General features: G+C 48.8%; 1 protein-coding gene across 3 annotated transcripts in view; it reads right to left on the bottom strand.

Moving 5' to 3' along the window:
* NUP188 (nucleoporin 188) overlaps positions 1–25888 on the bottom strand; it is a 642545-nt gene that overhangs the window by 109251 nt on the left and 507406 nt on the right. For all 3 annotated transcript variants that reach the window (XM_069237029.1, XM_069237030.1, XM_069237031.1), the window contains exons 25-28: positions 18286–18392; positions 17747–17953; positions 17487–17656; positions 11925–11994 (exon numbers count right to left, since the gene is read on the bottom strand). In XM_069237029.1, coding sequence (XP_069093130.1) covers positions 11925–11994; positions 17487–17656; positions 17747–17953; positions 18286–18392 — 554 coding nt within the window. The remainder of the gene's footprint in view (positions 1–11924; positions 11995–17486; positions 17657–17746; positions 17954–18285; positions 18393–25888) is intronic.

The following is a 25888-nucleotide window of genomic DNA, read 5'->3' as shown; positions in this document are numbered from 1 at the left end:
CTGATAGTTACAGATGTATTAATTGTCCGTGCAGCTGTATCTGCAGCGTCCATGGAGGAGCGGATCTGGTTGTTGGAAATGGTCTGACCCTCCTCAACCACTTGTTTTGCCCTATTTTGTAAGTCCTTGGGCAGATGTTCAATGAGATGTTACATCTCGTCCCAGTGGGCTCTGTCATAGCGCGCAAGTAGTGCCTGGGAGTTCGCGATGCGCCACTGGTTTGCAGCTTGTGCTGCGACTCTTTTACCAGCTGCATCGAACTTGCGGCTTTCTTTATCTGGGGGTGGTGCATCTCCAGATGTGTGAGAGTTGGCCCTTTTCCTAGCTGCTCCTACAACGACAGAGTCTGGTGGCAGCTGTGTAGTGATGAAAACCGGGTCTGTAGGAGGCGCCTTATACTTTTTTTCCACCCTTGGTGTGATTGCCCTACTTTTGACCGGCTCCTTAAAGATGTCTTTTGCGTGCCGGAGCATACCAGGGAGCATAGGCAGGCTTTGGTATGAGCTGTGGGTGGAGGAGAGTGTGTTGAATAAAAAATCATCCTCGACCTGTTCCTGGTGGAGGCTTACGTTGTGAAATTGTGCTGCTCTAGCCACCACTTGAGAATACGCGGTGCTGTCTTCTGGTGGAGATGGCTTCGTAGGGTATGCCTCCGGACTGTTATCTGACACTGGGGCGTCGTATAGGTCCCATGCGTCCTGATCTTGGTCACCCTGGCTCATGGTGGTGTGAGCTGGGGAGTGTGATGGAGTTTGTGCTGGTGAGACGTTAATCACGGGCGGAGGAGAGGGTGGTGGGGTAACTCTTTTCACCACTTTTGGTTGTGGTGTCTGTTCAGTCTGGAACTCCAACCTTCTCTTTCTCCTAATGGGGGGAAGGGTGCTTATTTTTCCTGTCCCCTGCTGTATGAAGATACGCTTTTGCGTATGGTCCACATCGGTTGTTTGTAGCTCTTCCTCAAACCTATGCTTTTGCATTTGGGAGGTTAGCGAGTGCTCTTCTGTATGAGCCTGAAGCTGGGTCGCTTGCAGTTTGTTTCGGCATCGAAACCCTGTCTGCGTGTTTTTTCGGCTCCGAGGTGACTTTTTTCTTTTTCGGGGCCGAAACCTCTCGGCGCCGATCTTCGTCGGGCCCGCTGTCTCGGCATCGAGCCGTGTCAGCACCGGCATCTCGGTGTCGACGCTTGTCTCCAGCACTTTCTCGGTCCCGAGAAGGCTGTGTGCCGGTGTCTCGACCGGAGTCGGACGATCTCGGCACTGTTTGGGCCTTTTTCGGTGCCGACGGTCGGTCACCGAATTTATGGGTCGAGCCATGGCCTGGTGGCAGTGGCGTCCCCTGGGCCTTGTAAATGTTCCTCTGAGTGGGTTTCGACGTCTTACTCACGGTTTGTGTATCGTCGAATCCTTCGGAGTCCGAGTCTTGAATCGAGAAGGTACCTTCCTCTTCGTGTTCCTCGAACTCCCGTTGGGCTGTCGGCGTGGACGCCATCTGAAGTCTTCTGGCTCGACGGTCTCGGAGTGTTTTTCGGGACCGGAACGCACGACAGGCCTCGCAGGTGTCTTCGCTGTGCTCAGGTGACAGGCACAGGTTGCAGACCAAGTGTTGGTCTGTGTAGGGGTATTTATTGTGGCATTTGGGGCAGAAACGGAACGGGGTCCGTTCCATCGGCGTTCTTCAGCACGCGGTCGGGCCGACCAGGCCCCGACGGGGGATCGAAAAACTACCCCGAAGGGCACCGGAGCTCTTCGATCTTCGATGCGGTGTGGAATCTAAGTACGCCGATCCCGAACGCAACAATACCGACGAAAATCTTCCGAAATTAGCTAATTTTCCGTTCCGAAACTCGGAGCGACAGGAACACGTCCGAACCCGATGGCGGAAAAAAAACAATCGAAGATGGAGTCGACGCCCATGCGCAATGGAGACAAAAGGAGGAGTCACTCGGTCCCGTGACTCGAAAGACTTCTTCGAACAAAAACAACTTGTAACACTCCGGCCCAACACCAGATGGCGAGCTATTGCAGAACATGCGTATCTACAGCGACAGATGCCATCGAACCTCTAGTTAGAGTTCAGGGTGTAAGGGCTCTGCAGCTAGTATCTCTTTTAAGAGAGTTCAGGGTGTAAGTGCTCTGCAGCTTGTATCTCTAGTACAGCGTTCAGGGTGTAAGGGCTCTGCAGCTAGAATCTCTAGTAAAGCGTTCATGGTGTAATGGCTCTGCAGCTAGAATCTCTAGTACAGCGTTCATGGTGTAAGGGCACTGCAGCTAGTATCCCTAGTTAGAGAGTTCAGGGTGTAAGGGCTCTGCAGCTAGTATCTCTTGCAAGAGAGTTCAGGGTGTAAGGGCTCTGCGGCTAGTATCTCTTGTAAGAGTTCAGGGTGTAAGGGCTCTGCAGCTAGTATCTCTAGTTACAGAGTTCAGGGTGTAAGGGTTCTGCAGCTAGTATCTCTAGTACAGAGTTCAGGGTGTAAGGGCTCTGCAGCTAGTATCTCATGTAAGAGTTCAGGGTGTAAGGGCTCTGCAGCTAGTATCTCTAGTTACAGAGTTTAGGGTGTAAGAGCTCTGCAGCTAGAATCTCTAGTAAGACAGTTCAGGGTGTAAGGGCTCTGCAGCTAGTATCTTTTGTAAGAGTTCAGGGTGTAAGGGCTCTGCAGCTAGAATCTCTAGTAGAGAGTTCAGGGTGTAAGGGCTCTGCAGCTAGTACGGACATCTTTAATAAGAGAGTTCAGGGTGTAAGGGCTTGGCAGCTAGAAACTAGTACAGAGTTCAGGGTGTAAGGGCTCTGCAGCTAGAATTTCTAGTAAGAGAGTTCAGGGTGTAAGGGCTTTGCAGCTAGTGTGGACATCTTTAGTAAGAGAGTTCAGGGTGTAAGGGCTCAGCAGCTAGTATCTATAGTTACAGAGTTCAGGGTGTAAGGGCTCTGCAGCTAGAATCTCTAGTAGAGAGTTCAGGGTGTAAGGGCTCTGCAGCTAATACGGACATCTTTAGTAAGAGAGTTCAGGGTGTAAGGGCTCTGCAGCTAGTATCTCTAGTACAGAGTTCAGGGTGTAAGGGCTCTGCAGCTAGTATCTCTAGTTACAGAGTTCAGGGTGTAAGGGCTCTGCAGCTAGTATCTCTTAAGAGTTCAGGGTGTAAGGGCTCTGCAGCTAGTATCTCTAGTACAGAGTTCAGGGTGTAAGGGCTTTGCAGCTAGTATGGGCATCTTTAGTAAGAGAGTTCAGGGTGTAAGGGCTCAGCAGCTAGTATTGAAAATGTCACTTACCCAGTGTACATCTGTTCGTGGCATCAGTCGCAGTAGATTCGCATGTTTTGCAATAGCTCGCCATCTGGTGTTGGGCCGGAGTGTTACAAGTTGTTTTTCTTCTAAGAAGTCTTTCGAGTCACGGGACCGAGTGACTCCTCCTTTTGTCTCCATTGCGCATGGGCGTCGACTCCATCTTCGATTGTTTTTCCCCGCAGAGGGTGAGGTAGGAGTTGAATTGTAGTAATAGTGCCCATGCAATGGAGTGACTAAGTATGCACCTATTTAAGGTTGAGATGATACATATATAAATAGTTGAAGGTAACTTCCAAACTGCTACAGGCTCCCGGGGAGGCGGGTGGGCACATGCGAATCTACTGCGACTGATGCCACGAACAGATGTACACTGGGTAAGTGACATTTTCAGTTCGATGGCATCTGTCGCTGTAGATACGCATGTTTTGCATAGACTAGTAAGCAGTTATCTCCCCAAAAGCGGTGGATCAGCCTGTAGGAGTGGAAGTAGTCTGAAATAATGTTCTTAATACGGCTTGACCTACTGTGGCTTGTTGTGCGGATAACACGTCTACACAGTAGTGCTTGGTGAATGTGTGAGGCGTAGACCATGTGGCTGCCTTACATATTTCTTGCATTGGGATGTTTCCTAGAAAGGCCATGGTAGCACCTTTTTTTCTGGTTGAGTGTGCCCTTGGTGTAATGGGCAGCTGTCGTTTAGCTTTAAGGTAGCAGATTTGGATGCATTTAACTATCCATCTGGCTATACCTTGTTTTGATATTGGGTTTCCTGCATGAGGTTTTTGGAATGCAATAAATAGTTGTTTAGTCTTTCTGATGTTTTTAGTTCTGTCAATGTAATACATTAATGCTCTTTTGACATCTAATGTATGTAGTGCCCTCTCAGCTACGGAATCTGGCTGTGGGAAGAACACTGGAAGTTCCACTGTTTGATTTAGATGGAACGGTGAAATAACCTTTGGTAAAAATTTAGGATTAGTCCTTAGGACGACCTTATTCTTGTGTAGTTGTATAAAAGGTTCTTGTATTGTAAACGCCTGAATCTCGCTTACTCTTCTTAGGGAAGTAATGGCGATGAGAAATGCCACCTTCCAGGTTAGGAACTGTATGTCGCAGGAGTGCATGGGTTCAAAAGGTGGACCCATAAGTCTAGTTAGGACAACATTTAGGTTCCATGAAGGAACAGGAGGTGTTCTTGGTGGTATAATTCTCCTAAGGCCCTCCATGAATGCTTTAATGACTGGTATCTTATATAGGGAAGTTGAATAGGTAGTCTGCAGGTATGCAGATATTGCTGCAAGGTGTATTTTAATGGAAGAGAAAGCCAGGTTAGATTTTTGTAAGTGAAGCAAGTAACCCACTACATGTTCTGGAGTTGTGTGTAATGATTGTATTTGATTAATATGGCAGTAGCAAACAAATCTCTTCCATTTACTTGCATAGCAGTGCCTGGTGGATGGCCTTCTGGCTTGTTTTATGACTTCCATACATTCTTGGGTAAGTTGTAAGTGCCCGAATGCTAGGATTTCAGGAGCCAGATTGCTAGTTTCAGCTATGCTGGGTCTGGGTGTCTGATCTTTTGGTTGTGTTGTGTCAACAGATCTGGCCTGTTGGGCAATTTGATGCAGGGTACTACTGATAGGTCTAGCAGCGTTGTGTACCAGGGTTGCCTTGCCCAAGTTGGTGCTATTAATATGAGTTTGAGTTTGTTTTGACTGAGTTTGTTTACCAGGTAAGGAAGGAGAGGGAGAGGAGGAAAAGCGTAAGCAAATATCCCTGACCAGTTCATCCATAGGGCATTGCCTTGGGACTGTTTGTGTGGGTATCTGGATGCGAAGTTTTGGCATTTTGCGTTCTCCTTTGTCGCAAACAAGTCTATCTGAGGTGTTCCCCAGAGTTTGAAATAAGTGTTCAGAATTTGGGGGTGAATTTCCCATTCGTGGACCTGTTGGTGATCTCGAGAGAGATTGTCTGCGAGTTGATTTTGGATCCCTGGTATAAATTGTGCTATTAGGCGAATTTGGTTGTGAATTGCCCAACGCCAAATCTTTTGTGCTAGCAGCCTTAACTGCGTGGAGTGCGTCCCCCCTTGCTTGTTTAGATAATACATTGTTGTCATGTTGTCTGTTGTGACGAGAATGTATTTGTGAACTATTATTGGTTGGAAAGCTTTTAGTGCTTGAAAAACTGCTAGAAGTTCTAGGTGATTTATATGCAGTTTTGTTTGATGTACGTTCCATTGTCCTTGTATGCTGTGTTGATCGAGGTGTGCTCCCCACCCTGTCATGGAAGCATCTGTTGTTATTACGTATTGTGGCACTGGGTCTTGGAAAGGCCGCCCTTTGTTTAAATTTATGTTGTTCCACCACAGAAGCGAGAGGTAAGTTTGGCGGTCTATTAACACCAGATCTAGAAGGTGACCCTGTGCTTGTGACCATTGTGATGCTAGGCACTGTTGTAAGGGCCTCATGTGCAGTCTTGCGTTTGGGACAATGGCTATGCATGAAGACATCATGCCTAGGAGTTGTAGTACCATCTTTGCTTGTATCCTTTGTGTTGGATACATGCGTTGTATGATGGTGTTGAAATTTTGAATTCTTTGTGGACTTGGAGTGGCTACTCCTTTTGATGTGTCTATTATGGCTCCCAGGTATTGTTGTACCTTGCGCGGCAGAATTTTGGATTTTGTGAAATTGACGGTGAACCCTAGTTTGAAGAGGGTTTGTATGATATGATATGATTTGTGTGATTTGAGCACTCTATTAACGAATGGGCCTTGATTAGCCAGTCGTCTAGATATGGGAACACATGTATTTGCTGCCTTCTTATGTGTGCAGCGACTACTGCTAGACATTTGGTAAAGACTCTTGGTGCGGTTGTTAATCCGAAAGGCAGTACCTTGAATTGGTAATGTATTCCCTTGAATACAAACCTTAGGTATTTCCTGTGCGATGGGTGTATTGGTATATGGAAATAAGCATCCTTGAGGTCTAAAGTTGCCATGTAGTCGTGTAGTTTTAGCAATGGCAATACTTCTTGTAGTGTGACCATGTGAAAGTGGTCTGATTTGATGAAAGTGTTCACTACTCTGAGGTCTAGGATTGGTCTCAGCGTTTTGTCCTTCTTTGGTATCAGAAAGTACAGTGAGTAAACTCCTGTGTTTATTTGTGTGTTTGGCACTAATTCGATTGCATTCTTTTGCAATAGTGCCTGCACTTCTATCTCCAGGAGATTGGAATGGTGTGTTGTCAAATTTTGTGCTTTTGGTGGTATGTTTGGAGGGAATTGTAGAAATTCTATGCAATAACCATGTTGGATAATTGCTAGAACCCAAGTGTCTGTAGTGATTTCCTCCCATGCTTTGTAATAATGACTTATTCTTCCCCCCACTGGTGTTGTGTGGAGGGGGTGAGTGACATGTGAGTCACTGTTTAGTAGTAGGGGTTTTGGGGCTCTGAAATCTTCCTCTATTCCTAGGGAATTGCCCTCCTCTATATTGTCCCCGAAAACCTCCTCTATACTGTCCCTGGTAACTGGACGGTGTTGCTTGTGAGGTGCTGGCTTGTGTGCTCTGACCCCGAAACCCCCCTCGAAAGGGTGTTTTACGGAATGTGCTGTAATTCCCTCTGCTCTGCGGGGAGTAGAGTGCGCCCATGGCTTTGGCAGTGTCCGTATCTTTTTTGAGTTTCTCAATCGCTGTGTCCACTTCTGGACCGAACAGTTCTTTTTCGTTAAAAGGCATATTGAGAACTGCTTGTTGAATCTCTGGTTTAAATCCAGACGTTCGGAGCCATGCATGCCTTCTGATAGTTACAGATGTATTAATTGTCCGTGCAGCTGTATCTGCAGCGTCCATGGAGGAGCGGATCTGGTTGTTGGAAATGGTCTGTCCCTCCTCAACCACTTGTTTTGCCCTATTTTGTAAGTCCTTGGGCAGATGTTCAATGAGATGTTGCATCTCGTCCCAGTGGGCTCTGTCATAGCGCGCAAGTAGTGCCTGGGAGTTCGCGATGCGCCACTGGTTTGCAGCTTGTGCTGCGACTCTCTTACCAGCTGCATCGAACTTGCGGCTTTCTTTATCTGGGGGTGGTGCATCTCCAGATGTGTGGGAGTTGGCCCTTTTCCTAGCTGCTCCTACAACGACAGAGTCTGGTGGCAGCTGTGTAGTGATGAAAACCGGGTCTGTAGGAGGCGCCTTATACTTTTTTTCCACCCTTGGTGTGATTGCTCTACTTTTGACCGGCTCCTTAAAGATTTCTTTTGCGTGCCGGAGCATACCAGGGAGCATAGGCAGGCTTTGGTATGAGCTGTGGGTGGAGGAGAGTGTGTTGAATAAAAAATCATCCTCGACCTGTTCTGAGTGGAGGCTTACGTTGTGAAATTGTGCTGCTCTAGCCACCACTTGAGAATACGCGGTGCTGTCCTCTGGTGGAGATGGCTTCGTAGGGTATGCCTCCGGACTGTTATCTGACACTGGGGCGTCGTATAGGTCCCATGCGTCTTGATCTTGGTCACCCTGGCTTATGGTGGTGTGAGCTGGGGAGTGTGATGGAGTTTGTGCTGGTGAGACGTTAATCACGGGCGGAGGAGAGGGTGGTGGGGTAACTCTTTTCACCACTTTTGGTTGTGGTGTCTGTTCAGTTTGGTACTCCAACCTTCTCTTTCTTCTAATGGGGGGAAGGGTGCTTATTTTTCCTGTCCCCTGCTGTATGAAAATACGCTTTTGCGTATGGTCCACATCAGTTGATTGTAGCTCTTCCTCAAACCTATGCTTTTGCATTTGGGAGGTTAGCGAGTGCTCTTCTGTATAAGAGCCTGAAGCTGGGTCGCTTGCAGTTTGTTTCGGGACCGAAACCCTGTCTGCGTGTTTTTTCGGCTCAGAGGTGACTTTTCTTTTTCGGGGCCGAAACCTCTCGGCGTCGATCTTCTTCGGTGCCGCTGTCTCGGCGTCGAGCCGTGTCCACACCGGCATCTCGGTGTCGAGGCTTGTCTCCAGCACTTTCTCGGTCCCGAGAAGGCTGCGTGCCGGTGTCTCGACCGGAGTCGGACGATCTCGGCACTGTTTGGGCCTTTTTCGGTGCCGACGGTCGGTCACCGAATTTATGGGTGGAACTATGGCCTGATGGCAGTGGCGTCCCCTGGGCCTTGTAAATCTTCCTCCGTGTGGTTTTTGACGTCTTACTCACGGTTTGTGTATCGTCGAATCCTTCGGAGTCTGAGTCTTGGATCGAGAAGGTACCTTCCTCTTCTTGTTCCTCGAACTCTCGGTGGGCTGTCGGCGCGGACGCCATCTGAAGTCTTCTGGCTCGACGGTCTCGGAGTGTTTTTCGGGACCGGAACGCACGACAGGCCTCGCAGGTGTCTTCACTGTGCTCAGGTGACAGGCACAGGTTACAGACCAAGTGTTGGTCTGTATAGGGGTATTTATTGTGGCATTTGGGGCAGAAACGGAACGGGGTCCGTTCCATCGGCGTTCTTCAGCACGCGGTCGGGCCGACCAGGTCCCGACGGGGGATCGAAAAACTACCCCGAAGGGCACCGGAGCTCTTCGATCTTCGATGCAGTGTTGAATCTAACTACGCCGATCCCGAACGCAACAATACCGACGAAAATCTTCCGAAATTAGCTATCTTTCCGTTCCGAAACTCGGAGCGACAGGAACACGTCCGAACCCGATGGCGGAAAAAAAACAATCGAAGATGGAGTCGACGCCCATGCGCAATGGAGACAAAAGGAGGAGTCACTCGGTCCCGTGACTCGAAAGACTTCTTCGAAGAAAAACAACTTGTAACACTCCGGCCCAACACCAGATGGCGAGCTATTGCAAAACATGCGTATCTACAGCGACAGATGCCATCGAACCTATAGTTACAGAGTTCAGGGTGTAAGGGCTCTGCAGCTAGAATCTCTAGTAGAGAGTTCAGGGTCTCTAGCCTCTGCAGCTAGAACGGACATCTTTAGTAAGAGAGTTCAGGGTGTAAGGGCTCTGCAGCTAGAATCTCTAGTAAGACAGTTCAGGGTGTAAGGGCTCTGCAGCTAGTATCTTTTGTAAGAGTTCAGGGTGTAAGGGTTCTGCAGCTAGAATCTTTTGTAAGAGTTCAGGGTGTAAGGGTTCTGCAGCTAGAATCTCTAGTACAGAGTTCAGGGTGTAAGGGCTTTGCAGCTAGTATGGACATCTTTAGTAAGAGAGTTCAGGGTGTAAGGGCTCTGCAGCTAGTACGAACATCTTTAGTAAGAGAGTTTAGGGTGTAAGGGCTCTGCAGCTAGTATCTCTTTGAGAGTTCAGGGTGTAAGGGCTCTGCAGCTAGTATCTCTTTAAGAGTTCAGGGTGTAAGGGCTCTGCAGCTAGTATCTCTTGTAAGAGTTCAGGGTGTAAGGGCTCTGCAGCTAGTATCTCTAGTTACAGAGTTCAGGGTGTAAGGGTTCTGCAGCTAGTATCTCTAGTACAGAGTTCAGGGTGTAAGGGCTCTGCAGCTAGTATCTCATGTAAGAGTTCAGGGTGTAAGGGCTCTGCAGCTAGTATCTCTAGTTACAGAGTTCAGGGTGTAAGGGTTCTGCAGCTAGAATCTCTAGTAAGACAGTTCAGGGTGTAAGGGCTCTGCAGCTAGTATCTCATGTAAGAGTTCAGGGTGTAAGGGCTCTGCAGCTAGTATCTCTAGTTACAGAGTTCAGGGTGTAAGGGTTCTGCAGCTAGAATCTCTAGTAAGACAGTTCAGGGTGTAAGGGCTCTGCAGCTAGTATCTTTTGTAAGAGTTCAGGGTGTAAGGGCTCTGCAGCTAGAATCTCTAGTAGAGAGTTCAGGGTGTAAGGGCTCTGCAGCTAGTACGGACATCTTTAATAAGAGAGTTCAGGGTGTAAGGGCTTGGCAGCTAGAAACTAGTACAGAGTTCAGGGTGTAAGGGCTCTGCAGCTAGAATCTCTAGTAGAGAGTTCAGAGTGTAAGGGCTCTGCAACTAGTATCTCTTGTAAGAGAGTTCAGGGTGTAAGGGCTCTGCAGCTAGTATCTCTAGTACAGCGTTCAGGGTGTAAGGGCTCTGCAGCTAGAATCTAGTACAGCGTTCATGGTGTAAGGGCTCTGCAGCTAGAATCTCTAGTACAGAGTTCAGGGTGTAAGGGCTTTGCAGATAGTATCTCTAGTACAGCGTTCAGTGTGTAAGGGCTCAGCAGCTAGTATCTATAGTTACAGAGTTCAGGGTGTAAGGGCTCTGCAGCTAGAATCTCTAGTAGAGAGTTCAGGGTGTAAGGGCTCTGCAGCTAGTACAGACATCTTTAGTAAGCGAGTTCAGGGTGAAGGGCTCTGTAGCTAGAATCTCTAGTAAGAGTTCAGGGTGTAAGGGCTCTGTAGCTAGTATCTCTTGTAAAAGAGTTTAGGGTGTAAGGGCTCTGCAGCTAGTATCTCTAGTAAGAGTTCAGGGTGTAAGGGCTCTGCAGCTAGTATCTCTTGTAAGAGAGTTCAGGGTGTAAGGGCTCTGCAGCTAGTATCTCTAGTAGAGAGTTCAGGGTGTAAGGGCTCTGCAGCTAGTATCTATAGTTACAGAGTTCAGGGTGTAAGGGCTCTGCAGCTAGAATCTCTAGTAGAGAGTTCAGGGTGTAAAGGCTCTGCAGCTAGAATCTCTTGTAAGAGAGTTCAGGGTGTAAGGGCTCTGCAGGTAGTACGGACATCTTTAGTAAGAGAGTTTAGGGTGTAAGGGCTCTGCAGCTAGTATCTCTAGTACAGCGTTCAGGGTGTAATCTGCAGCTAGAATCTCTTCTACAGAGTTCAGGGTGTAAGGGCTCTGCAGCTAGCATCTCCAGTAGAGAGTTCAGGGTGTAAGGGCTCTGCAGCTAGAATCTCTAGTAGAGAGTTCAGGGTGTAAGGGCTCTGCAGCTAGTATCTCTAGTAGAGAGTTCAGGGTGTAAGGGCTCTGCAGCTAGTATCTCTAGTTACAGAGTTCAGGGTGTAAGGGCTCTGCAGCTAGTATCTCTAGTTACAGAGTTCAGGGTGTAAGGGCTCTGCAGCTACTATCTCTAGTAAGACAGTTCAGGGTGTAAGGGCTCTGCAGCTAGTATCTCTCGTTACAGAGTTCAGGGTGTAAGGGCTCTGCAGCTAGTATCTCTAGTAAGAGAGTTTAGGGTGTAAGGGCTCTGCAGCTAGTACGGACATCTTTAGTAAGAGTTTAGGGTGTAAGGGCTCTGCAGCTAGTATCTCTTGTAAGAGAGTTCAGGGTGTAAGGGCTCTACAGCTAGTATCTCTTGTAAGAGAGTTCAGGGTGTAAGGGCACTGCAGCTAGTATCTCTAGTACAGCGTTCAGGGTGTAAGGGCTTTGCAGCTAGTATCTCTAGTTACAGAGTTCAGGGTGTAAGGGCTCTGCAGCTAGTACCAACATCTTTAGTAATAGAGTTCAGGGTGTAAGGGCTGTGCAGCTAGTATCTCTAGTAACAGAGTCCAGGGTGTAAGGGCTCATGTAAACCCAAGGATTTTAAAACACACAGAAATGATCCAATAAGTAGGATGGTCAAGTGCTAAGAACAAGGAAGGAGTTTGAAATCCATTCAAGAGAGGCAAAGAATACAATACTCATCCCCACATTCACAGGCACTGATGCAGATTCTCTCCTCAGTCTAAGGTGTTCCAAACATACATTACTGATATACTGGGGGCTCACCTCCGAGGTCTCCACCGGTGGAGAAAGGATTCCGAAGAGAGGGCTTGTTAAATTCTCCCAGAACTTGGGCCTGTGGAAACAAACAAGACTTTATTCACCTCACATTAGGTAACTAGTGAATTTGTGACAACTGCTGATCAAAAATCAGACTATCCAGAGCTACGCCCTGCCTTTAGAGTGATGGGAAGCTACACTATGAGAAACATCTAACACTGCATCTTAAAGGGGGCATTTTCATTAAGTGAATATAAAGCGAGGATATCATGTTTTCCTTCACTACCATATGCCATCAATTCAGCCTTGCAATAGGGGCTATTGGACTGTGTCTCTGACATGCAAGTGAGACGAACACTGATGGCAGGTGTAGGAAGTTGGCTCTGTATGTACTATTTCAAAGTAAGAAATAGCATGCACAGAGTCCAAGGGTTCCCCTTAGAGGTAAGATAGTGGCAAAAAGAGATAATTCAAATGCTCTATTTTGTGGTAGTGTGGTCAAGCAGTAGGCTTATCAGAGGGTAGTGTTAAGCATTTGTTGTACACACACAGGCAATAAATGGGGAACACACATTCAAAGACAATTCCAGGCCAATAGGTTTTTATATAGAAAAATATATTTTCTTAGTTTATTTTAAGAACCATAGGTTCAAGATTTACAAACAATACTTTAAATGAAAGGTATTTCACTTAGGAACTTTGAATTAGCAAAATAGCATATACAATTTTCACACAAATGGCAATAAGCTATTTTAAAACTGGGAAGTAAACCACCTACAGGGTTCAAAGTTGGGTCCAAGGTAGCCCACCGTTGGGGGTTCAGAGCAACCCCAAAGTTACCACACCAGCAGCTCAGGGCTGGTCAGGTTCAGAGGTCAAAGTGGTGCCCAAAACGCATAGGCTTTAATGGTGAAGGGGGTGCCCCGGTTCCAGTCTGCCAGCATGTAGGTACCCTCGACTTCGGAGGGCAGACCGGGGGGGGGGGGGGTTCTGGAGGTCGGATCCTTCAGGTCCTGGGGGCTGCGGGTGCAGTGTCCTTACCAGGCGTCTGGTTCTTAGAAGCAGGCAGTCGTGGTCAGGGGGAACCTCTGGATTCCCTCTGCAGGAGTCGGTGTGGGAGTTCAGGGGGGTCAACTCTGGCTACACACGGGCTCGCAGTCGCCGGGGAGTCCTCCCTGTAGTGTTGGTTGGTTCTCCGCAAGTCGAGCCAGGGGCATCGGGTGCAGAGTGCAAAGTCTCACGCTTCCGGCGGGAAACGTGTGTTCTTTCAAAGTTGCTTCTTTGTTGCAAATATGCTTCTTCCTTGGAGCAGAGCCGCTGTCCTCTGGAGTTCTTGGTCCTTTTAGATGCAGGGTAGTCCTCTGAGGCTTCAGAGGTCGCTGGACCCTGTGGAACGCGTCGCTGTAGCAGTTCTTTTGAAGTGGGGAGACAGGCCGGTAGAGCTGGGGCCAAAGCAGTTGGTGTCTCCGTCTTCTCTGCAGGTTTTTCAGCTCAGCAGTCCTTCGTCTTAGGTTGCAGGAATCTAGTTACCTAGGTTCTGGGAGCCCCTATATACTCGATTTAGGGGTGTGTTTAGGTCTGGGGGGGGTTAGTAGCCAATGGCTACTAGCCCTGGGGGTGGCTACACCCTCTTTGTGCCTCCTCCCTGAGGGGAGAGGGGCACATCCCTAATCCTATTGGGGGAATCCTCCATCTGCAAGTCTAAAAGTCAGAGTCACCTCAGCTCAGGACACATTAGGGGCTGTCCTGACTGGCCTTGTTTTTCTCATTATCTCCTCCGGCCTTGCCGCCCAAAACTGGGGCCGTGGCCAGAGGGGGCAGGCAACTCCACTAGCTGGAGTACCCTGGGGTGCTGTAACAAAGGGGGTGAGCCTTTGAGGCTCACCGCCAGGTGTTACAGTTCCTGCAGGGGGAGGTGAGAGGCACCTCCACCCAGTACAGGCTTTGTTAATAGCCACAGACTGACAAAGTCACTCTCCCCCATGTGGCCAGCAACATGTCTGGTGTGTGGCAGGCTGCTTAAACTGATCAGCCCACACTGGTAGTCGGGTATGGTTTCAGGGGGCATCTCTAAGATGCCCTCTGGGGTGTATTTTACAATAAAATGTACACTGGCATTAGTGTGCATTTATTGTGCTGAGAAGTTTGATACCAAACTTCCCAGTTTTCAGTGTAGCCATTATGGTGCTGTGGAGTTCGTGCATGACAGACTCCCAGACCATATACTCTTATGGCTACCCTGCACTTACAATGTCTAAGGTTTTGCTTAGACACTGTAGGGGCATAGTGCTCATGCACTTATGCCCTCACCTATGGTATATTGCACCCTGCCTTAGGGCTGTAAGGCCTGCTAGAGGGGTGACTTATCTATACCTATAGGCAGTGTGAGGTTGGCATGGCACCCTGAGGGGAGTGCCATGTCGACTTAGTCATTTTCTCCCCACCAGCACACACAAGCTGGCAAGCAGTATGTCTGTGCTGAGTGAGGGGTCCCCAGGGTGGCATAAGATATGCTGCAGCCCTTAGAGACCTTCCCTGGCATCAGGGCCCTTGGTACCAGTGGTACCAGTTACAAGGCACTTATCTGGATGCCAGGGTGTGCCAATTGTGGAAAACAAAGGTACAGGTTAGGGAAAGAACACTGGTGCTGGGGCCTGGTTAGCAGGCCTCAGCACACTTTCAAATCATAACTTGGCATCAGCAAAGGCAAAAAGTCAGGGTACTCTACAGCTCAGGGATAGGTATGCAGTAAGTGTGCCCTGTTTGTACTTCATGCCACTTTCTGCAGTCTGGCACCACTCACCATCAGTGAGTTATTTGTCTGTTGTCAGAGTGTTTGACTGTGTTCAATGGGATCCTGCTAGCCAGGTCGACAGTCATTATGCTCTCTCCCTTCTAACTTGGTAACTTGTACCATTTTCACCCAACAATTGGCATACTGGTGCCCCCATGTAAGTCCCTAGTATATGGTACCCAGAGAACTGCAGCACCAGGGCTTCCCTATTTGCTGCAGCATGTATTGTGCCACCCATGGGGAGCCCATACAAAGTGTATCTGCAGGCCTGCCATTGCAGCCTGCGTGAAAGGGTGCATGCACACTTTCACTACAGGTCACTGCACCAGGTCACTGTAAGTCACCCCTATGGCAGGCCCTCCTAGCCCAGAGGGCAGGGTGCAAGTACCTGTGTGTGAGGGCACCCCTGCACTAGCAGAGGTGCCCCCACAAACACCAGTTCCATTTTCCTGGACTTCCTGAGTGTGGGGACGCCATTTTATGCGTGTACTGGACATTGGTCACTACTTATGTCAAGGTACATAATGGTAACTCGAAACCTAGACATTTTTGGTATCAAACATCACACTCCAGTGTTGTTGCCAGTATTGGAAGTATGATTCCATGCACTCTGGAGACTACGAAGAGGATCCCCAGCATTGCTCCTACTAGCCTCCTGGGGTTTTCCAGTGGGCCTCCTGCGGGGGCTCCCTCTTCTTCTGTGGACTCTCTGCCTTGCTGAGGGTCCCCCTAGGACTCCACCTGTGGGTTGAGTCCTACTGTACCTTGCTGGTCCCCGGCAGCTCCATTTTTGCTTCACTGCAACTTCTGCCTTTGCCAAGGCTTGTTGATGGCTTTTCCATGCCACTTGACCAACTGCAATCATCCATCCGCATGGGACGTCTACTGCATCCTCCAGGAACATGGCTGCATTCCTGACAGTCTTTGTCCTACTGTCGACCAAGTCCTGCAACCACAGCTGGGTGGGTAGTAGCTCCTGCTCCCCTCAGACTCTTCTGTGACTTCTGGACTTGGCCTCCTTCCTCCACAGGTCTTCCTCTTCAGGAATCCCCGCCGGCTTCTTGCAGTCTTGTCTGGGTATTGCATTTTCTTCTTTTCCTTCCTTGTGGCTGGTTTGGGGAAAAACAGTAACTTATTCCTTTCTTCCTGAACGCTAGGGGGCACTGTGGTACTTACCTTTGGGGTTCCCTAGTACCCCCAGCTCCCCTCTACACATTCCACTTACCTAGGCGGGATGTGCCCTCCAAAACCAGTATGGTGGTGCTGAGAGGCCACCCCAGCCCAGCCCAGAGACACCTGTGTCAAAGGGAGAGGTGGTCACACCTTTTCCCTACAGGACATCCTTTGTTCTGCCTTCCCCTGCTCGAGCTAGGCTCATCTGCAGGAGGGCAGAACAGTGTCTAGGGTTGGCAACAGCACGGGCTGGCATGCAGACCCTGCAAGGCTGTACAGGCAGATCTGGGGAATCCTCTAAAGAACCCCCAGAGTACAGGGTATCATGTAACTAACACTGGAATCCATGTAGTTGCATGATTGAAACATGATTGATACCAAACATGCCTGGCTTTGGTGACACCATTATTTAGTTGGACTACTCGTGTTGACCAGTGTCCACTACATACCCTTAAATGGCTACCCCGCAATTGCAAAGCCCAGGGAATGAGTCTTGGAACTGTAGGGGTACCCTGCTCATGCAAGGGTGCCCTCAACCTCAGGACATTGCACCCTGTCCGTGAGCAAAGGGCCTATCAGAGGGGTGACCAAGTGCAGTGACCGCGATATAAGGCAAGTCTTACATCTTAAGTGAAAGGTGCATGCACCATTTCAAGTAAGCTGCAAAAGCAGGCCTGCAGACAGTTTGCACTGGGTGGTATAATACATGTCCATGGGAGAACCCTGGTGTACCAATGCCCTGGGTAACTCTCATACTAGGGATTTACATGAGCGGACCAGTATGCCAATTGCAGGGTGTAAAAGTTACCATACAATTAAATAAAGAGGAGAGAGCACAGACACTGGGGCCCTGGTTAGCAGGATCCCAGTGTACCAGTCTAAACACAATGACACCAGGCAAAAAGTGGGGGTAATTATGCTAGAAAGATGCCAATTTCCTACACCTGGAGAATATTCAAGAGAGGACGTTGCAGCTAGATGTCTCTATCAGACAAAAACTGTGCCTCAGTTGGGGAATATGGAGTTCACCTGTCCTAACACAGACTGCCTTTCCAAACGTAATCTGAGAAAAGACCTAAAATGTATCTCCAAACCAGGCCATAGCACTTTAGTGCATTTAAGACTAGAATTTGCGAACCTCAGTTACTTAATGCTCATGAGTGAAATTTCAGATGATGCATAACTATTCTGCTGTTCTTAGCTGAGGCAAAGAGCTATGGATGCCTCTATCAAACTATTTGTAAACTGTACTGTGTGCAGATGGGACAGGTAGCTCCATTTAAAGCACTGCTTCAGCTGTAAGAATTCTGCTTTGCTAGAATCCCATACTGTCGCTATGCCCATGTTGATTATTACCCTCTCATACAGGACCTGAGATTTAGAAGTTTCTGCTGCTATATAGTCAGTCTAAGAATAACCATTACCAAGTTCAGATTCTTCTAAAAGCTTCTTGTTTTAGCAGATGTTCCCCTCCACTATTGCTCCATGATCTAGGGTGCATAGAGGCAGCTAAGTTGTGATTTAAACCAGCAAAAGAGTGTACTTTTGTGCCCCAACGTAGTGGGGGAAGATAAAATTGGTGTTAGAAAGTTAGGACTCACTTGATCCTGAGGACAGTCATGGCACTATCCCGACGGTCCTGCCACAGGGCATGAAGAAAGGCAATGGCAGCACGATGCAGGAGAGGGGGGCACCAGTAGTGCCCCTGCTGCTTTGAGTCGATCAGTTCCAGTACCACCTGCAAGCAACTCCACTCCCCCAGGCTGAATTCCTGTGGCAAAAGCAAAGACAGCAAGCAATGAGTGGCAGATGTTAGCAAAAGATTTGATGCACCCACAGCCCTATTGACAAGCCATCTGACCTTGGACCCTTTGCTTGCATCTTTCACTTCAAGGTTCAAGAAGAGCTCAATGAGGCCTGGCTGTGTTTCCACTGCAACTGTGAGAAACTCCAATATCATGACCTTAATACGCATATCCTCTGTTCGACTTTGCATGCGGGTGAGGAATGCATCGCGGATGGCAGCAGCCTCAGTTCCGAGACAGGCGTACACAGACATTGGGGCTACCTGCACAGTAAAGTAAAAATGTTTATTTCATGAGTGATTGGCACCAAATAGCCACTGCGCACACAGAGAGGACAGCCCCACTGTGACAGCTAAGAGTTTGTGACAAGTTGCAAACAAATCCGGAGAGAAAAGGTGAGTTTCTTACAGTAGTACAACTCCTAGTAACTGATGCAGGAGCTTGGTGGCTGGTAAAGGAGACAACACAGGGCACAAGGTAGAAAGATACTGTATTTCTTCCAAGAATGGTAGCGATTCAAGCCAATACCCACTGCTCAGAACATCTATGAACTAACAGTCTGTCACACCCTCCAAACCCATGACCATGGCCCTACCGTAGCGAGGCGTTTCAGTAGCTGGATGGCAAGGCGCGGAAGGGCTGGGTCATGTTTGTGGTAGATATATTTGGCCAAGACAGCAATCAGGTTATTGCCATGAGCTCCTGCAGAGAAAAGAGAGCGGGGGCAATCAGACAGATGAGGGGGCGGCGCGTCGCAGGAGAACAGGCTCAAAAGAGAAGGAAGAGCTCAGAATTATAGGACAAAGTTGGAGGACATGAAAGAACTCAGGTAACTGACAAATCAACTTTACACGTGAAAAGGTTACATACCTGTAACTAGAGCTCTCAAGCATCAAACATACTCATTGATTCCAACTATAGCAACAATTCCCAGACATCAGTCATGGACGTTTTCAGAAAAATGATGCACACAAAACTGATAAAAAACACGTTAAAAGTGCAACAGAACCGGTCATGTAACATTCTATCAACAAAGGAAATTCACCCAAAAATTCATTCCACGAGTCATGCAGGGCAGCCTCCTTCCACAACACAAAGCAAACCTTTTAAGTTTTTAACATAATAAAATACGCCATATAAGTATTTTATACCTCACGTGGCGTTAAGGGAAGAAGAAAGGGAAGTTGTGATTCTGGTAAAGTTCAAACTGGATAGCCTTGAGCCTGTTTTAACCTTCTAACACTCCAGGTAGAGGCTGAGGGGTCAGAGTCTACACCAGGAGGTGGAGGGGCTTAGAAACTCTGAACGAGTGACACACAAACTACATAACGTCAAAGTCCAGTCAAGGCTTCACTTTAAAAAATACATGTTTTAGCAGGTAATTACATAGTAGATTCAAGTACGTAAGCAGAATGAGGAGGTCCAAGCACATTCCTGACCCAAGTTGCAACCTCAACTGTGTCTTTACCTCACACCCCTGCACTGAGTGCTAGCTTTCAGTAAACAAGCTATATTGGCTGTACAGCAAGTGTTTGCGAAGGTAGATTTGGGTTTTTCTGAAGTGTTCTGGTCTGTCAACAAACGGGTACAACTGATGAGAAACAAGCCAAGGATACTGGTACCCAGCATCTATTGTGACACACCTGGTCTGAAACTAAGGATGTTAGGAATAAAAGTTTTTGCACTTTGCACTTAAAGATACCACCAGTCCTGGAATAAAAAATAAGGAGACCTAAAGAACAAGTTACTTATCTTCAGTAGCGCTTTTTCTGGTGGAAACAGTATCTATGTCTGGATTCCTCAAATTTTGAATTTCCCAATGCACCAGCATTCCACGGAAACATTTCTTCATAGCGCTCCATGTCGACGAGAATGTCACACTAGAAGGGCTCTGCATGCGACTCCGTGTGACGTCACTGGAGCCATAAGAATTCCTTATTGCCCTGCTGCCGTCAGTTTCCACCCACTTTTTTCGTGCATTCAAGGCGAGGGGGTGAAACCAACATTACCAATGCAACATCATGTTGCAAACTCAACTCAATGATTTACATATATACTCATCATGTATATGCAATATAAAATATACACATAATACACAAACAGCTTTTTGGGTAAATACAAACTGGCAACGGGAAGGCGGGTGGGTCAGTGAGGAATCCACAGGTAGATACTGTATGCAGCAGAGAAAGTATTACCCAAGGTAAGTAGCTTGTTCTTCAGACACATCTACCTGTGGATTCCTCACCTTTTGAATAGAATCCTCAAGCAGTCCCGCTCTCGGAGGCAGGTGCTTGCCTGCCTATACCGAAAAATCTTGCAAAACAGAATGAGCAAAGTGACTGTCCCACCTCATCTCGGAGTCTAAGCAATAGTGCTTTCCAAAGGTGTGTAGGGAGGCTCAACTTGCTGCTTTACAGATGTCAACCGCAGGTACTCCCTTAGCTAAGGCAGAAGTGGAAGACTTTGCTCAAGTGGAATTAGCTTTAATACCTTCGGGAGGCTCTGTTTGCCATGGAGTACCAGATTTTTATGCACAGAACGATCCATCTGGACAATGGCCTCTTGTGCACAGCCCTGCCTTTCATTTTGTCTATTATTAAAAAAACAGCTGATCGTCCAGGCTGAGTTCACGTGTCCCCCGCCAATATAGGTTTACCTTATATCCTGGTCACTAGGTTTACCTTATATCCTGGTCACTGCACTTAGAAACTACAAGTCACCCCTCTGGTAGGCCCTTCAGCCAAAGGGCAGGGTTCATGCCCCTAAATGAGAGGGTACAAATCCCAGATTCCATTTCCCAAAACCAGCAGGAGGAGTTTGGAAAAGGATTGTGCAAGACCCAACCAAGACTGGAAGAACCTAAACGTCGATCCTGACAGAAGAGGACCTACAGAAGAGGACCTGCAGAAGAAGGGGACCACGTCCAGTGTGAGTTGGAGTGTCTGGGTTTGACAGGAGCCACTACCCACTCTTCTGTGGATGCAGGACCAGGTCGACGGTGGACAAAGAAGGTCAGCAGTGCAGCACCGGAGCAGGAGAAGAGTACCAGAAGTGATGCAGTCGATGTCCCACGTCAGCAGATGGGTTGCCGTCAGTAAGTGGTGCGGGAATACTACCAACAAACTTTGGCAAATGAAAGAAACTATGAAAACAGTTTTGCAAGGCTGAAGAGGATCACCAAGGCCCAGAGGACTCAACCCACAATGGGGAGTCTAAGGTGACCCTCATCAGCTGAGAGAGTCACAGGAAAGGAGCAGCAAACACGACACTGTGCGTTGCAGGGAAGAGTGTTGGGGTTACACAGAGCCTGAAGATCCCCTTGGAGGAGGAGCTGCAAGAGCCGTGGGGCACAGGGGTGCTATCCTGCATGGAGAGGAAAGGGCTTACCCTCTCCCAAGTTGGATAGCTGGTAGAGAGGACAAACAGGACCACTCCAAGCCACCACCCGTGATGCAGGATCCACGCAGCTCCGGAGGAGAGAAGATCCACGCAGCCGGTCGTCGTTGCTTTTGGTGCCAGCGGATGCAGAGGAGTGACTCCTTCAATCCAAGGGAGATTCTTTCCTGCTTCTTGTGCCGGCTGAAGACGCGTCGCCCTCAGAGGATGCACAGCCAGGGAAATGTTGCAGTTGCTCGAAAGAGCCGGAGAAACAATGTTGCAGAGCAGAGTTGTTTCTGTAGCTGCAGATTCTCGGTTCCTGCAGGGTCCAGTTGCAGCTCCAGTGGCCAGAAGATTAAGTAAACGATGCATAGTATTCATGCAGGAATCTTGCATGTCGAATCTGAGGACCAACCCAAGAGGGAGACCCTAAACAGTCCAGGAAGGGGTATTGGTCACCTAGCAAGGTAAGCACCTATCAGGAGGTGCCTCCTTGACCTGGCTACTCCGATGCTCCCAGGGGCCTCGGCCCACCTTGGATTCAAGACAGCAGAATCAAGTGGCCACCTGGTGGTGCTGGACAGGGGAGTGGTTACCCCCCTTTCCATTGTCGAATTACACGCCAGAGCAGGGACCGGGGGTCTCTGGACTGGTGCAAACTGATGTATGCAAGGAGGGCACCAAATGTGCCCTTTAAAGCATACAAGTGGGTTGGGGAAGCTACCCCTCCCAAGCCACTTAACACCTATTTCCAAAGGGAGAGGGTGTTGCTTCCCTCGCCTAAAGGAAATCATTTGTTCTGCCTTCCTGGGCTTGAGCTGGTCAAGCAGCAGGAGGGCAGAAACCTGTCTGTAGGTTGGCAGCAGGACGGGCTGCCTGGAAAACCCTGCAAACTGGTAGGAGCAACAATACTAGGGACTTACATGGGGGCACCAATATGTCAATTGTGGGGTGAGTAAAGTCCTAAGCAACTAAATTTAGAGAGAAAGAAGACAGTCACTGGGGCCCTGGTTAGAAGGACCCCAGTGAACACAGTCAAAACACAGTGACAGAAGGCAAAAAGTGTGGGTAACCATGCCAAAAAGAGGCTACTTTTCTACAGTGGTTCTGAGTGGTCCTCTTGGTCCTTTCTGCCTAAGTTGAGAGACTGTAAGCCCTTGCCTTTCCTTGCAAGACCGTACCCCTGTGCACTGCGACTCTTGCAGCAGCCAAAGCTCGTTGACTCCTGCTCCAAGGGATCTTCAGGCTCCAAGTAGCCCCAGCCACCAGCACTTCATCCTTGCAAGGACAGTCTCTCCTCTGCTGCTCTAGCGACGTGGGACTCCTCTCCGGGTGTGCTGACTGGGGTCACTGCAACTTACTGTGCCTGCTGCTAGTGGGGTGCCTGTGGGGGATACAACTGCGTCTGCTGGCTCTTCCAACTGCTGAGGGTCAGCCCGGACTCCCCTCCAAGGGCCGAGTCCACTGGACCTTGCTGGTCCTCTTCTTCTCTGCAAATCCTCTTCTGCTTAAATTTGCATTTGCCAAAGCTTGTTGATGGGTCCTCCTGACCACTGACTCTCTGCAACCCGGCATGGGACATCATCTGCATGACTCAGAGGACCTCCCTGCAGCGCCTGGGCTCCACTGCTGATCTTCATCTTCCCTCGTCGACCAGGATCTTCACCCACAGAAGAGTGGGTAGTGGCTCCTGCCCCACCTGGACACTCTTGCGTGGACTGGGCTCTGTCCCCTTCTTTTGCTGGTCCTCTTCATCCAGAATCCACCATTGGGTTCCACTGGACTGGTCCTGCTCTTGCAATCTCCCTTTTCCAAGATCCCTTGTTAGTCTTTGGAAAGACCAGGTAACTTACCTCTGCTCTCCTGGTCGCTGGAGGTCACCTAGGTACTCACCTCTTGGGGTCCTGAGTTCTCCCAACTCCCGTCTTACTAAGCCCACATCCTTGGGTGGGGGACCTATCTTTGCATTCCACTATTTTAGTATATGGTTCCCCCATAAGCCCCCCCCTGCACCCCAAGGGCACTAGCTATTTTCTGCTATTTCTTGCCAATGTTTGTTGTTTTTCTATAATTCCTAATACTTGTATGTATAGTATGTACTTCCCTCCAGTTGAGAGACTGCCTATAAGTAATATAGTTCAGTGTTGCGGTAATAAAGTATCTTTATTTTTGCAACACTGTGTGGTTCCTTTGATGTGTGATAAGTTACTGTGTGACTACTGTGGCATTGCAAGTGCTTTACACTCCTCCTAGATAAGTCTTGGCTGCTCACCACAGCTACCACTAGAGAGCGCTGGCTTCCTGGACACTGTCTTACTAACTAATAAAGGTGCCTGGACCTGGTATAAGGTGCAAACATCATAGGTGTCCACCACACACCAGGCCAGCTTCCTACAAAGACCTCTTGCACCTCTTTGGGGCCCACAGACGCTCCAGAGAAAGGTGGTTTCCCAAAGATAGTGTGAAGTGAATCATAAAATTCACGCATCTGGGTTACGAGTCGCTACGAGAAAGGATGGGGGAAACACAGGGCAGCCTCAGTTCTCTAATCCTCAACCGAGGAATGGTGGGAGGCCATTCGCTGCGAAGTCGGCAACTTCCGCAACTTCGACTGCTTATGTCATGACTTACCTTGTGACGTTGATAGAGAATGACGTCCATGAGAATGGCTCCTTGAACGTCCCCGTGAACAGACCTCAGTACGAGGAGAGTGATCGATGTGAAAACTGACGGCTTCGACATTCGTGCCGCTAAAAGCTTCAAACTGCTCTCCAGCAGATCTTGCTGCCGGAGACAACATGAGTCGCACTCTTCAGCGTCGTGGTGCATGCTTAGGCACCACATACAAATCGAGTGGGTGGGTCCCGTAGCTGATATATGTCATCCACAGGACTCACAGGGTTTGAACTCTGAAGACATGCACAGGAAAAAGCACACTATTCCATCGACAAAAAACTCAAAGTCTGACGAAAAGGGCCTGACTAACGGTTACCAGATCCGCGTTGCAAGCGCGGAAAAAGGAGGCACTGACGCCAGTGTGTCGGCAAGGGGGTTTACATCGATACGGAGTCGCGCAACACCCTCTTTTGAAGCGCAGACGTGCTACAGGAAGAATTTTCAGGATCCCGTCTCGTGCCTGGGGAGGAATCTAAAGTAATTAATCTATAGCTAGGTGTCTCTATCAGATCAACTTGTTACATTAAGTCCGACTTCATCCCAGGTCAAAATTAATCCAACAAGTTGCAGTGTGCAGCCTTAGCAAAGTTGCCACTTTGTTGCCTTTAGTCCCCTGTGCCCATACTGGTTGCACACAGGGTCCTGTCACCAAGACTACTTTCTCTCCTCTTGTGGAGACTGGCTAACAACTCCCATGAAAGGATACAATAGGAGTCTGCTTTGGAAGGGTGTGTCAAATCCCTCCTACAGGAAGGAACATGGGTGTTGCCCTAAGAGGCAAGCTTCCAAAGAGAACTTTGAAGGGGAAACAGGCTGGCACTAGAGACAAGGGGAGAAAATAGCTGCCAGACTAGTTTTCCAAGGGCGTGTAGTCCCCTTTGTAGCCACAGCTCTGGGCTGGGATAGGGAGCTCCACACGCCAGGAGAGGAGTCCTACCATATCAGAAATGGGTAAAATGGTGCATCATTGGATGCCCAGATGCCACACTACGCAGGTGGGAGGGAACCTGGTAGCCCATTAGCTACCCACCGTATCCTGCCCTGAGGGCATCTTCTTACCATTAATATGGCATCCCGTACTCAGATCTAGACTGGACATGGGAAGGACTGATGTGCTGCACTGCTGAACCTATTGTGGAATGCACAAAGTGGCTAGCAAAGGAGAGGGACTGTGCATACCATGTCCTGCTCAAGAAGAAGTTGTCTGGAGAGGTCAGTCAAAGCCAAGGGACTCCAAGGGCCAGCTGACTGGCCTCACGTTTGCAGTGCAGGGACACAACAGCTGAAGAAGCTTGCTGGGGCAAATTGATAGCCTAAAGTCTTCATTCCACCACCATGCAGCACAAGGGACCATGACCCGCGCACAAAGTTGCACCAGAGTTCACTGAACCCAGGAGTGCAACTGGGACCTCCAGAGCATAAGTTATCGACACAGGAAGGACTGGCCTGTGACCACGATACTGGGCCACTGGTAGACCAGTAGTGACTGGACTCCTGCTAGAACTGAGAGGACTTTGTGGGACGCCAAACCTGTAACTAGGACCACCTCACCGCCTTTGTGGACCAAGGAGTACTTGCAGACCCTGGCCAACTGCATCACATTCATTGCATCCTTTGGGCATCTTCAGCATCCTTCATCCCTTGCATCAGGAACACTTCTACAGGAATCCATTGCAAACTTTGAGCATCTTCAGCATCCTTCATCCCTTGCATCAGGACCACTCCATAGGAATCCATGGCAAACCTTGAGCATCTTCAGCGTCCTTCATCCCTTGCATCAGGACCACTCCACAGGAATCCATTGCAAACCTTGAGCATCTTCAGCGTCCTTCATCCCTTGCATCAGGACCACTCCACAGGAATCCATTGCAAACATTGAGCATCTTCAGTGTCCTTCATCCCTTGCATCAGGACCACTCCACAGGAATCCATTGCAAACCTTGAGCATCTTCAGCATCTTTCACCCTTGCATCAGGACCACTCCACAGGAATCCATTGCAAACCTTGAGCATCTTCAGCATCTTTCACCCTTGCATCAGGACCACTCCATTGGAATCCATTGCAAACCTTAAGCATCTTCAGCGTCCTTCATCCCTTGCATCAGGACCACTCCACAGGAATCCAATGCAAACATTGAGCATCTT

Source organism: Pleurodeles waltl, chromosome 6 (assembly GCF_031143425.1).
Source record: "Pleurodeles waltl isolate 20211129_DDA chromosome 6, aPleWal1.hap1.20221129, whole genome shotgun sequence".
Lineage (NCBI taxonomy): Eukaryota > Metazoa > Chordata > Amphibia > Caudata > Salamandridae > Pleurodeles > Pleurodeles waltl.
This window is presented reverse-complemented; position numbering and strand designations above follow the sequence as displayed.